Source organism: Catharus ustulatus, chromosome 6 (genome assembly GCF_009819885.2).
Source record: "Catharus ustulatus isolate bCatUst1 chromosome 6, bCatUst1.pri.v2, whole genome shotgun sequence".
Lineage (NCBI taxonomy): Eukaryota > Metazoa > Chordata > Aves > Passeriformes > Turdidae > Catharus > Catharus ustulatus.
The window spans coordinates 48,790,104-48,802,623 of record NC_046226.1 but is presented as its reverse complement, the minus strand read 5'-3'; the positions used below and the strand labels follow the sequence as shown (position 1 = coordinate 48,802,623).

Genomic DNA, 12,520 nt, shown 5'->3' with positions numbered 1-12,520 from the left:
TCTTTTTGGTGCTTCAAAGAAATGCACTGCTGGAAAGAACTTTTGTTCTTAGAGTCACGGAATCGTAGAACGATTTACATTGGAAAAGAGCCTTAAGATCAAGTCCAATTATTAACTCAGCACTGCCAAGTCCACCACTAAACCATGTCCCTTAGCACCACATCTACATGGCTTTTAAGTACCTCCAGCGGTGGTGACTCCATCACTATCTGTTCCAGGCCTGTTCCTGTGCCAGAGAATCCTTTTAGTGAAGAAATTTTTGCTAATATCCAATCTAAACTTCCCCTGGCATCACTTGAGGCCACTTCCTCTTCCCCTATCACTTTTTACCTGGAGAAGACACCAAAACTCACCTCTCTGCAACCTCTTTTCAGGTAGTTCTAGAGTGATAAGGGCTTCCCTCAGCCTTGTTTTCTTCAGGTTAAACCACCCAAGTTTCCTCAGCTTCTCCTCACCGGACTCATGCTCCAGACCCTTCATCACCCTTTAACGCTTTTCTTTCAATGTTTTCCTGAAAGTGTACTACTAATATTCATAAAAGAAATATAGTCAAATATATACTAATTACACCTAACTTCACTTTAGTGCATTTTCCCCTCAAATCCCCTTGCAGACAGGCAAATGGTAACTGGGTTCAAACAGGAGATTTTGAAGATAGATGAGTATGCAGCAGCAAAATGAAAGCAAACTTAATTTCTGTCAGCTGCCTATTCTGAAGTGACCTCTCTTCACATGACAAACTTGTCCTAGAAATGGTGGCACGGCAGGCTGATATTTTGGTGTTCAAACAAGTCTTACAGGCTACACTAATGTGTGTACGTGGGTGTGTGTGAGAGAAATAGAAAGATCTCTGCAGTTTTACATTAAAATAAGAAAAAAATACACTACAAACCAAGTGGAAAACACTGTATTTCTGTTGGGGAGTGACACTTTGTGGGCATTAAATAATGCTCTTTTTACTGTGTCTGTTTAGGCACAGGTAGCATCCAGCGGGCTTCCAAAAAATATTGCCATGTGGCAATGTTTTGTAAGATTTATTCAAGAGGTGGGGGTGTTGTCACCTGGGCCAGACAGGTAGGACTGGTTGTTGAATCTGAACTCACTGGTGAAGGGAAGGTAGAGAAAAATAGGTGTTGTACAATGACGTAGCTCCCCTGGGTGGAGATGTATCAAGGTAAGCATATACCAGTAGTAATCTCAGTCATCATCTTAAACTTAAACTGACCTCAGCCTGTGTGTGCAATAGGACAAATGTCACAAACTGGCACTGTTAAATTTTCAGCTTGGCTTTGAGGGCTCATCTTAAAGGTGTGTACATGGGTCAGTGCATTGCTGTGCTCTTGGAAGGCGGTTGTGCATTTGCTGTTCCAGTTTTGCCTTGTTTGCAGTTGGGATGTGATGGCAGAGACAGGTGTCAGAAGAACTTTGAGATTGCAGAAGTTGGTCTAGAACACAAAACAGACACTTCAGTAGGTAGATTGCTAACAGGAAAAAAAAAATTTCCAAGCTTGTAGTTTTAACAAGTTATAAAAAGAGTTATTATTTGAGGTTGTTCACATTTTCCTGCACCCTCTTCTCTTTCTGTCTGTGTGCTTCCTGTGTGCAGTGATTCATTCTGAGTAACACTTTGTCCAGCAATTTACACATGGCATTAATTTATATTGACAGTACATGCACACTTGAGAACCTGGATAAATAATGAGAGTTCTGACAGACCCATGTGCATTGTTAGCTCAAGGTGATGCTGTGGTCTCCCATTTCTCCTTGGAGGTTCAAGGTGTGTATTGCATCAGACTGTCAAAAGAAGAATGGTACAAAAATGGAAAAGCAATTACAGTAAGAGATCTTTGTTGTTCCTTGGTTTGAAATTCCCTCAGCCTGCAAGCCCTGTAGGACTGGTAAACTTGCTGTGACTGTAGGGCTGATTGGGAGCCAACATGGTGGCAATGCTCAGATAATGAAAAAGAATGTTTAGTGATTTATACCACCTGAAAATCCTGTTGTGCTGTGCTATGTCTTCTCCCAAACCAAAGTCCATTCCAAAGGTGCCGTTTTCCTCATGATTTCTATTTAAAAAAGGGCACTTTTGGAATAGATTTTGATTTGGGAGAGGGCATAGCACAGCCCTTGCCTAAAATCACTAGAAAGCCTAAGTATTCTTCTTCACAGTTAGATTATGATGTCTAGGATGTATTAAAATGGCACTTTTGTTTGAAAATTTAATTTACCTTCTCTAGTTAATTTACCTCTCTAGTGGAGGCCCATTCCTCCATGCTGCACATCTCATAGACGCAGTGAATGCATAGGAGCTACAGATGGCTGAAACCACAGCATAATCCCTGTCTTTTTTTACCTCCTCTTCTGCTGCAAAGGGCTCTGAGCAGCATTGGCAGGTGCTGGAGTTTTTGTGCCTCTCTCCTGGCAGTGGAGCCCTTGCCATATTGACACACCAGTTTGTGTTGTCTAGAAGCTGGAGGACTGCTTCTATTCTCTGTTGATTATTTGTTTACCTCCTACATTTTTCCACATGTATCCTAGTGAATCTTATAATCTCTCATTTGTTGAGAATGAGTCTGAGAGGAGCTTCTGTGCATGCACCAGGCCGCAGGGATGCTGTAACAACTCTGGGCCCGTCCACACTCCCGAGGGCCTGGAGCGCAGCGTCCCCCGGTCTAATGCTAGTCCGTGCTGGCCCATCTCAGCCCTGAGGGGCTGCTGTGCTCCCTGCCACACACCCAGGGCTTTGTGCACCACTCATTTGATTGCTTTGGGAATTCATTTCTGCCGAGACATGGCTACAGTGCTGTAGGTGAGCGTTCACCCTGTGCCAGGGCCTGCTGAGCTTGGGGAAATGCACCCACAAGGAATAGCTTTCCTTTCTCTTTGCCTTTGTAGACAGGAGAGTCATCTCAGACAGAAACCGTCTCTGAGGAGAACAAGAGCCTGATGTGGATCCTGCTGAAGCAGCTGCGGCCTGGCATGGACCTGTCTCGGGTGGTGCTGCCCACCTTCATCCTGGAGCCACGCTCGTTCCTCAACAAACTCTCCGACTACTACTACCATGCCGACCTGCTCTCCCAGTAAGCAGCACACAGGGTGGGCCTGACCTGGCACTTGGCCTGTGTTTCTGAAAATATCCCTGTGTGTGCCAGAAAGGCTCCCAAACGATATTGAGATCACTGGCCTCAATACAGACCAGGCACCAGCTGCAGTGCTCTTTCAGTGAGGGGCAAGGAAGGAAGAGTTGAACTCCAGACAAACCCATCTTTGCACATGGACATGTTTGCCACTGTTGGCTGGAACTGATGGGAATTCAGCTGATGCCTTGGAGTTTTGCACAGCAGAGCTGTGCCACCTCCTGGTGTACTCGTGTACACAGGGGAATAGGACAGAGAGCAACCAAAATTGTCAAGATCTTCTGCTCCCCAAAGCAATATAATTATGACGGTTGATGAACAAATAAGAAACGTCTTTTAAAAGCATTGATGAGAGAGGCCTGCTGGGGGCAGCAGAGTAGAAAATTGGAAATGTTCTGCTTCCAGATAGGACCTGCCTTCTGAAGGAGATATTCTAGTGGATTGTAAAATCAGGGTGTGTCATATTCTAATAGCAGTACTAGTGACACATTTTTATTCCACTTTCTCTGAATAATTACAGAATCATGGTATTTTCAAGCCTTGTTTGTGGTATTTGTACCATCTGAAGTTAAAGAAATAGTTCTCAGTGCTGAGATGTAAGAAGACTTCAAGAGGTTTGGAGGTTTTGATAAAAAATTGTTAAATTTGTGGTTTGGGAGATCCTTCTAAATGAATTTTCAAAAATTTACCCAAGTTGATTTTTAAATCTGACTAAATGGTTGGAAATACCAGGAATGCCTTTGGTTTGGTTTGGTCTTGCTTCATCTTCGAGCATTGTTTGGAGGGGCTGGTTGAGATGACTTTTTGAAGTCACTTCCAACCTTAAGTATTGCACCAAATCTCAAATTCCTGCTAAAGTTCATGCAGCACATCAGCTTTAAAGATCTTTTATGAAAGAGGGAAACAAAGAAAAAGAGACCCCAAAAAACGTCTTTGATTTTGATGGCATGGGTTTGTTTTTATGACTTGCACTGTTCTACTAGCTGTGAGACTATTATAGTGTGAGTGACAATCCCACATTGACCTACTCCAATGTCCAATCAAACCTGGTACACCACAGAAATTTTATTGGGCTTTTTGCAGAAATGCGGGGCAAGGGGTTCCACTCTTTAACAGTTCGTGTTGTGGGATGTACATTATTTAAAATACATCTTTCTACTAGGTCAAACCTTTTTCACTGGCAGCAGTACAGAAGTTACTTCTCTTTATTTGTGGGGAAATAGATTGAAATTGATGTTTTTATAATGGTAAGAAACTAATGTGATGTGTAAAAGAATGTTTTATGTTCTGTTCTGCAGAGCTGTCCTTGAAGATGATCCCTACACCCGAATGAAGCAAGTTTTGAGGTGGTATCTGTCCGGCTTCTATAAGAAGCCAAAGGTAAAATGAGGCATGAAATTGGGGTTGTAATGGGCGTTGAAATCTTCTGCTGTGGTTTTGTTTGATTTCTCTATTGCCTCTCTGTCACCGTCAGGTTGGATGTGACATACACACACACTTGAATAGAATAACAATGGTGTTTCCTTTATTCTGCATGTTCTCCAGTTTATATACTCTTTAAAAAGTGTTATCTTAAATCACTGATGTTTTTATTGCTCTGCTAAGAAGACTTTGTCACTTTTCAAACTGGGGTTGCTTTTGTTTTCAGAGTAGACAGAGCAGTAGCTTTTCCCTGAAAGCAAAATAGTGGCAGTCAACCTCAGAGCCTTTGCACTAGACAGAAAGTAAAAATGGTCATCAAGTAACATGCCCTGGGATGCAAGGTTTTTCCCTTTGCTGAAAGCAGGTGTCCTTTCTCTTTTCAGGCCAATTAGTACCACTGTGCCATGTCTCCACATCACTATACCCTTGCTGTGTATAGTAGCAGCAATAATGAAGTTTGATCATCTTGTAAGGTCTTGATTGGGTAGTACTAAATATTAAATTGGTGAGAATAGAGATTAATCCATGGCTCAGATGAAAAGATTAGATTAGATGGATATGTAAGTAGTTCTTCAGTTTTTATTCTTGTGATTGACTTGGTTTAAAACATCAGAGAAAAAATTACCATATTGTTTTGTAGCCATTCTGTAGCATTAGATTGCAAATCTTCATTTATAGCGGGTTTTGATGACTTGGTTTTTCAGGGAATAAAAAAGCCATACAACCCTATTCTGGGAGAGACATTCCGCTGCTGTTGGTTTCACCCTCAGACGAACAGTCACACATTTTACATAGCAGAACAGGTAAGTTGCTGTTTGCATGCTCAGGTGCTGCCAACACCAACCTGCTTGCACCTCCATGCATAGAAACACAATACTCATCTCACCCTAGGAGAGAAACCTGGAGCTCTGTGTAAACAGGCAGAGCAGAACATGGGGTAAACTGGCTGCTGATCTTTTTTCTTTGCAGATTTACTGAAATTATGTGAGGCTTGGTGGGCACTCAAAACTCTAATTGCAAGTCTCCCATATGTAATATCAGCTTCCTCGACAAAGACCTTTTCCATGGAATTCTGCCCTACTGTTTTATTGTTCATAAAATGGGGGTTGTGTTGCCTCTGTCAACAGTGGCATAAAACACACAACCAAATCTTTCCATCTTTTATTTCTAAACTTTCTATGATGATTTTAATAGGAGTAAATCGAGGGCTTATGTCTTTGTGATTAAATAAAGGACAGAGCTCATAAGTTAACTGGCCTTACAAAAGTGTAGTTTGAGATTTGCAGTGTTAAGAAAGGGATCTGAGAACTGTGTGGTCTGTAGTAAAGGGATTCCCAGTTTCACATACAATTTTCCCCTATTTAATCAGATAATTTTAGCTTTGTTAAAATTTTTATTTCAACCACTGCATGCATTTCATGGTGGTTATTCAAATGCTGCACTAAATTTCTGCACTGTTCATTTATTTCTTGAAAACCTTACAGTCTACCTGAAAGCGATTTCAGTGAGTTCTCTGAAAGTGAACTTTCACAAGCTCAAGAAAATACAAAGTGAGGGAGAAAGTTTTGATGTATAATGCATACATTTGATGTATAATGCATACATAATGGTGTCATGTATTGTGTTCCCCCTTTAGTGTGCACCCCCTCCCACCTCTGCTTGGCTTCTGCAGACTGCTCTAAATGACCCCTGCCTGTTTTTATCCTAGGTGTCCCATCACCCACCAGTGTCAGCTTTTCATGTCAGCAATAGGAAGGATGGATTCTGCATTTCTGGCAGCATTCTAGCTAGGTCCAAGTTTTATGGTAAGGCATCAAGTCTAGACCTCTCCAAAGTAACGTTGTGGCTTCAGTTTTGGTTTGTTTTTTAATCATCCCTGAGTGTGTTGAGAGATAAGAACAAAGAAATGGCTGACCAATCTATCACTGGGATAGCCTAATTCCTTGTCTTGGCTCTCCTGGTCTTCCCCATTTCCACCATTTCAGTGTGACACCACTCTGATGTTAAAAGAAATTAAAAAATCTGATAGACCATTGAGAGCTTTAAAAATGTGTTTTACAGAGGGCAAAGTTTGAGGCTAATTTATGGAATTGTCAGTATGCACTGGGAACGTGCGCCGATGACCAGGATGAGTCACGTTAAACCACACTGACACCCAGCCAACATACATAAAACTGAAAAGATTTGAACTTTTATGTGGCTCCCAGAACTCCTGAGGGTTGAACCCCAGAGCTTCAAAATGTCTTCCAGTCATTTAATATGAATGGAAGCAGCACAACTCCAGCTCTGAAATACGGTTGCTATATGAAATCTGTTTTTTTAGACAAACATTTCTTAATTACTACCCTCTGCTGAGTGTGTTTGCTCACACACTTTCAGGTAGTCTCTGCTGTCTTTCGAGCAATTTCATTTGTAATTTGGGATCATTCACAACCAGAAAAGTTGTGAGAACTGCAGAGCCAGAGGAATTCCTAAGTTTCTGCTAATAATCTGTTTAATCTACTGCTCTTTCTGCTAGAGGGGCTAAATGCCAGAGCAAACAAGAGCAGCAAAGTTTGTTAGAATTGCCTGCCTCCAGCTGTGCAGGACTTGCAGGGTCCTGAATTATGAACATTTCATATCTCTTCTTTCATTACTGACCTACATTTAAATGAAAATGCTTTTTCTAAAGCAGGAGGAAGGATAAAGTATAACATGAACTTTTTAATGTGCATGTTTTTTTAAATTCTAGGCAACTCACTTTCTGCACTGTTGGATGGGAAAGCAAAGCTTATGTTTCTAAGCAGAGGAGAAGACTATATTATCACTATGCCATATGCCCATTGTAAAGGTAAGGTATGACTCTTCAAATAGGAAGCAATGAGAGTAACAAAATGGTGTCTTACTGACTAACTTTGCACTGGCTGTCCCCTCTCAAGTAGCTGATAATCACAGGGCCTGGTAACTCCAGAGAGTCCCCCATGAGTCACAGCACTCAGCAGGTGACCTTCAGTAATCCTCACTGAACTCTTCCTGGGTTACTTGTGCACAGCCCAGGAGAGAATTAGGCCCATGAATATTAGTTTTCACACTGTGCAGAAACAGAATAACATTGCATATATTCATTGGAGATAAGATGATAAGAACAAAACTACATTTCTGAGCTTTTTAGGATAAAAACATTTTATTATGTTGACACTGAAATTGCTTGATATATTTTCTGGGTTTTTGGTGATAAAGAAAATTCCTGGCTTCTCTTGCCACTTCCTTGTTATTCTAATCATTGTATTTCCGAAAGTATGAGCTGCCTCAGTGAGGCTGGCACCTGCTGCTGTGTGGCTTTGCTCAGTGTGAGCTGAGGCTGGGACATGGCTGCCCATTCACTGCTCCTTGAGAAACTCTATCTGCATCATTTCTGCCCCAGAGTTAAAATCAGCAATAGAATCCAATTTTGGGGGATGAGTATTTTTTTAATTAGGCACAAAGACTTCTAAGTTTATATTTAGAAGGGCCTGGGAACCTGAAAACAGTAACCCCATAATCTCATGCCCTCTGTGAAGTATTTCTGTGCATAAACCTTCTTCTTACCAACTTTTCTTTTTCTGCAAAAGACCTTTTCAGCAAATGGTAAACATACATAAAAAGTCTCCCAGATTCTGGTGAATCCCAAATCTCCCTTCTTCCACCACCCTGAGAGAACTGACTGGGTCTGTTTAATCACTAGTGTGAATGAGGTTGCTGGGCACAACTTTATTTTTCCAGTCCCACTTTCAGCTTGCCACAGGTGTAGCTGTGAGTCAAGCTATTTCCTAGCTGGTGTTATAAATGGGAAATATGGACTCAGGGAGATTTTTCATGCTTATAGTAAACAGCCATTTCCTAGAAACCTCTGGTTCTGTCTCTTCAAAACTTTAAGCCAAGAAATTAATTTCACAATGTCAGCAACAGCCAGGGTGACTTGAGAAAGCAGCTTGCTTCCACTGTGGCCTCTCTTAAGCCTCTTTTTTTTCTTTTAGGACTTTTATATGGTACCATGACAATGGAGCTTGGAGGGAAAGTTACCATTGACTGTGAGAAAACTAACCACAGGGCAGAACTGGAATTCAAGCTAAAGGTAAGATACCTTGTGGCCCCATTTTGGGTGAGTCTCAGGCTTGCCCCCTGTGCCCCAGGCAGGGTTTGACCAATCACAGCAGATCATTTCTGTACCAGCAGTCTATGTGACCACCAGAGCAGGGTGTGTCTGGAGAGGAGGTGTCACCCTGCTGTTGGTTTTGCCTCGTGCAACCCAAATTGACACCAGGAAGCCTTAGTTTTATATGCTTTTTCACTCCAGCTAGCTACTGGCCAAATTTTGTTCTGAAAGCTTGGCAACAACAGTGTGGCTTCTGTTTAGGCATAGATAATTAGTTTTGCTTGCTAAATGCAGTGAGTGTACAAAGAACTTGGAAGCAGGTTAGGGTGTGGCACGTTAGGCATCTTAAGGCACCTCCAGCAGCCATTACTTCTTATCTTGCAGGTTTTATGGTGAGCTACAGCTTGTGTTTATCAAGGCTACAGGACAGGTGACAGCCCGTTAGTCAGGCAGGTCATTCTGAGTGAGTGACAGTGAATTCTGAGTGAATTTGTCAGTCACACTGGCAAATCTTGCACTCACTTGTTCATGTAGCTAGTTCCTCCCCTGGAAAGCCTGGTAATGCCAATTTATGGTATGCAGACAAAATGGAGACATCTTTGAGCATTCCTGTTATTACATGGGTTAAAATTTAGCAGGGAAGTCATAACGTGTAACTTTTCTTGGGCAGTTGACTTGCTTTTGAGGGAGCATCCATTTCTCTTCTGCTCAGCCATTTCTTGCCTGAGTATAAAATGGAAGGAGCATTGAGACACTGCAGGACATCAAAGTTGCAGCCTTAGCCAACATAAATGTGAGAGATCACTGGAGTTAGGGGAATCTTTTGCAAACTGTGAGTTTTTTGAGAGCAATAACATTTTTCTGGTTTCATTTGCCCTTACAAAGGGAGCTCTTACCTCATGTATTTCCATGACATTTGCACATATTTGTCTTTAAAGCCTGTTCTTCCCATAGGCCTGGTATACTGTGTTGAGGCCAGGGAGGTATTTCCCTGACTTGGGTGCCATCTCAAACCTGGACTTTAGAGCCTGAAGTGCTTCTTTTCTGGCTTGAAAACAGTAGATTCGTCCAAACATATCTCAAAAAGTTCTGCATTACATAGTTACATGTTCTGCTTTGAGCATTTCCAGCTGTCTATTTTAGTAGAATTGTAAGAAGTTGACGATAAACCCCTTAACTTTGTTTTTAATTTGGATAGGTACCAGTTCTTTGCTGGATTGAAGAGATAGATGCTTGAGATACATGTGATTATTTTATCCACAGGTGTTGTGTGAAATTTGGGTTTATATTGTTATGTAACACACGTGCGCGCGCGCGCGCGCACACACAAAAGTTTCTCTGCACAAATGTTTCTGGGAAGTGCCTGCTAAAATGTCTGAAGGGATGTGTTGTGTGAATAGAAGAGCTGCTCACACTCTCACTGGTGTTTCCAGTGTTTGGCAGCCAGGAAATGGGTGAAATTTTCAATTGTTCTGGGATTTTTTTCCTTGACTCTGGAAATGCCCTTTTTCTTTGGTTTGTGTGGGTTTTTTTGCTGCTGATCAGAGCTTCTTCACACTGGAGATTTGACACACATGAAGTCGTCATCAGTGCCCACACTGCTGTTGCTGTCCCATAAGTAGGAAGAGTCACCACTAGTGCTGCTCCTTTTCTTTGGACAAGGGTGCAAAGACTGTGATTCTGAGCAGTGGGAAGGAGTTGTCCATGTACACTTATCCTGATGTCTGGCTGACAATAAATAAGTGTATTTCCAATAAAGATGAGACCTTGCACTCCTGAGTGTTAATGCACCTCAAGGCTTATCTCCCTACCTGCAGCTACAGTGTTTGTGGTATTACAAACAGAAGGAAGGGGGCACAATGTGAGACAGTCAGAATCCATATTAGAATTCATTCTGCCTTTTCTCAGAAATAGTGGAAGTCAAGCACTTACACTTTGCTTCCTTCCTGTTGCATCTCTGTTTGGCTCCCTTCTAATCCTCAGTGACTGACTGACCACATTTGCTGTTTCTCTTGTCCCCTGACAGCCCTTCTTCGGTGGCAGCACGAGCATTAATCAAATCTCGGGGAAGATTAAATGTGGAGAAGAAGTGCTAGCGAGTCTCACTGGACACTGGGTAACATTTGATAATCGAAGTTGCTGGCAGGTTACAAGCCCATGACTGCAGGGTTTGAGGGAGGACTTGGCAGCCCTTGGCAGGCTCCCTGCACTGGAATGGGCACTGGGAGAGTCCTGTCCTGCCTCTTCCTGCCAAGGCATACAGGTGGACAGAGCCTGGGCCACACCTCTCAAGATACCCCTGGAAGTAATTTACACTTCATCTACACTTACATCTGCAGTGGGAGTAACACTGCGCTCCCAGAGCCTGGGGAGGCTGGCAGCAGTAGGGGGGCCCTCTATCAAAGCAAGTTGTTCTGCATTTATGGTCTGAGACTTAGGACAAGCCCTGATGGCAGGAGATACAGTGTGTATTAGGTGTGATTGCAAAGATCTTGAGGCTGTGTTTTGTCTGGTGTGTTCAGTACTTCCCCAGTTAGATCATGATCAGAGAAGAACTTGAGGGGTTTAAATTCATTATTTTCACAGGAAACCCTTATGGTAGAAGACAGTTACTACCCTGTTCATCAGTTGAAGGACAGACGTCACTGATGTGGTGACGTTCTGTGGCCAGCTCAGAACAGTCAGCAGAGCACCTGGCAATTTTGTGCACCAGTATTCACACGTGACTCAGAGCCACCCTCTTGTTTATATGTGTTGGGTGGTAAGTGGGAGGAAAAGTGGTGAAAGAAGAATACTTTAGGGCTTTTGTGGGCACTCAGGTCTGGGGACAAGATTTAATAGAAGCAGCCAGGTCTCTTTCTACTCTGATTAATGATAAGTGCAACCACTGTTTCGGGCAATGCCTTCTCTTGTTCATGTCAGACACTTCCAGGAAGTGTTTAGAGGAGGAAGGAAGCCTCCTAACCAACGGATATCCCTTGTCATCATCCAGGCACAGCTTCAATTTGCCAGGATTAATTTCTGCCTTGGTTTTCTGATTGTCATTAATTCATTTAATTTTTCCTTCTCAGGATGGAGAAGTGCTTATAAATGAGCTGAAAAATGGGAACACAGAAACTTTCTGGAACCCGACCAGCGAAGTGCGAAGGCAGAGACTGAAGCGCCACATTGTGCTCTTTGAGGAGCAGACAGACTTTGAGTCAGAAAGGTAGAGAGCCTGGGGAACATCTCACTGCTGCTTCTCTCCTGGTAGCAGGCTTCTGATCAGCAGGGCTTCTCCAGTTCCTCAGCACAGTCGTGGAAAGGCAGTGATGACTTGCTTTGTCGTCACATATGACCCACCCATTTACCTGTTTCTAGGCTATTACCTCGGGAGTATTTCCATGAAATACAGCTCTGAAATAGACCTGGGCTGAGAAATAGTGGAAGCTGTATTTTATCTGCTTAAAATAACAATTCTGCCTGGGCTCCAGAGATCTCTGTAACTGCTGAAGCATTTTATGCAAGGGCAGGATGTCATCCTGAGGTTGGATATCTTGTTAAGAGTGTTTATTTCAACCACAACCATCTTCAAGTAGATGTAGGAATTGTGGAAAGTCCTGGCACCCACAAAGCAGTACTTTGAACAACCACATAACAGGATTTTATGGATGAATGTAATTAAACAGATGTTTAACCCTGCCTCATAATCTCAGCTGAGATCTCCGATGCAGTCTGCACCAGGCTTTGTAGGGTGATCTACATTACCTAAAAATGTAGCTCTGGAACATAATTTAGTGTTGTGGTTTGACCCTGGCTGGATGCCAGGTGCCCACAAAAGTCGCTTACTCACTGTCCTCTGCAGCTG

General features: G+C 42.6%; 1 protein-coding gene across 6 annotated transcripts in view; it reads left to right on the top strand.

Moving 5' to 3' along the window:
* Positions 1 to 12,520, top strand: part of OSBPL5 (oxysterol binding protein like 5) — a 174,877-nt gene that overhangs the window by 154,244 nt on the left and 8,113 nt on the right. For all 6 annotated transcript variants that reach the window (XM_033062344.2, XM_033062345.2, XM_033062343.1 and 3 more), the window contains 8 exons: positions 2,896 to 3,080; positions 4,436 to 4,517; positions 5,264 to 5,362; positions 6,268 to 6,364; positions 7,291 to 7,389; positions 8,555 to 8,652; positions 10,700 to 10,789; positions 11,745 to 11,881. In XM_033062344.2, coding sequence (XP_032918235.1) covers positions 2,896 to 3,080; positions 4,436 to 4,517; positions 5,264 to 5,362; positions 6,268 to 6,364; positions 7,291 to 7,389; positions 8,555 to 8,652; positions 10,700 to 10,789; positions 11,745 to 11,881 — 887 coding nt within the window. The remainder of the gene's footprint in view (positions 1 to 2,895; positions 3,081 to 4,435; positions 4,518 to 5,263; positions 5,363 to 6,267; positions 6,365 to 7,290; positions 7,390 to 8,554; positions 8,653 to 10,699; positions 10,790 to 11,744; positions 11,882 to 12,520) is intronic.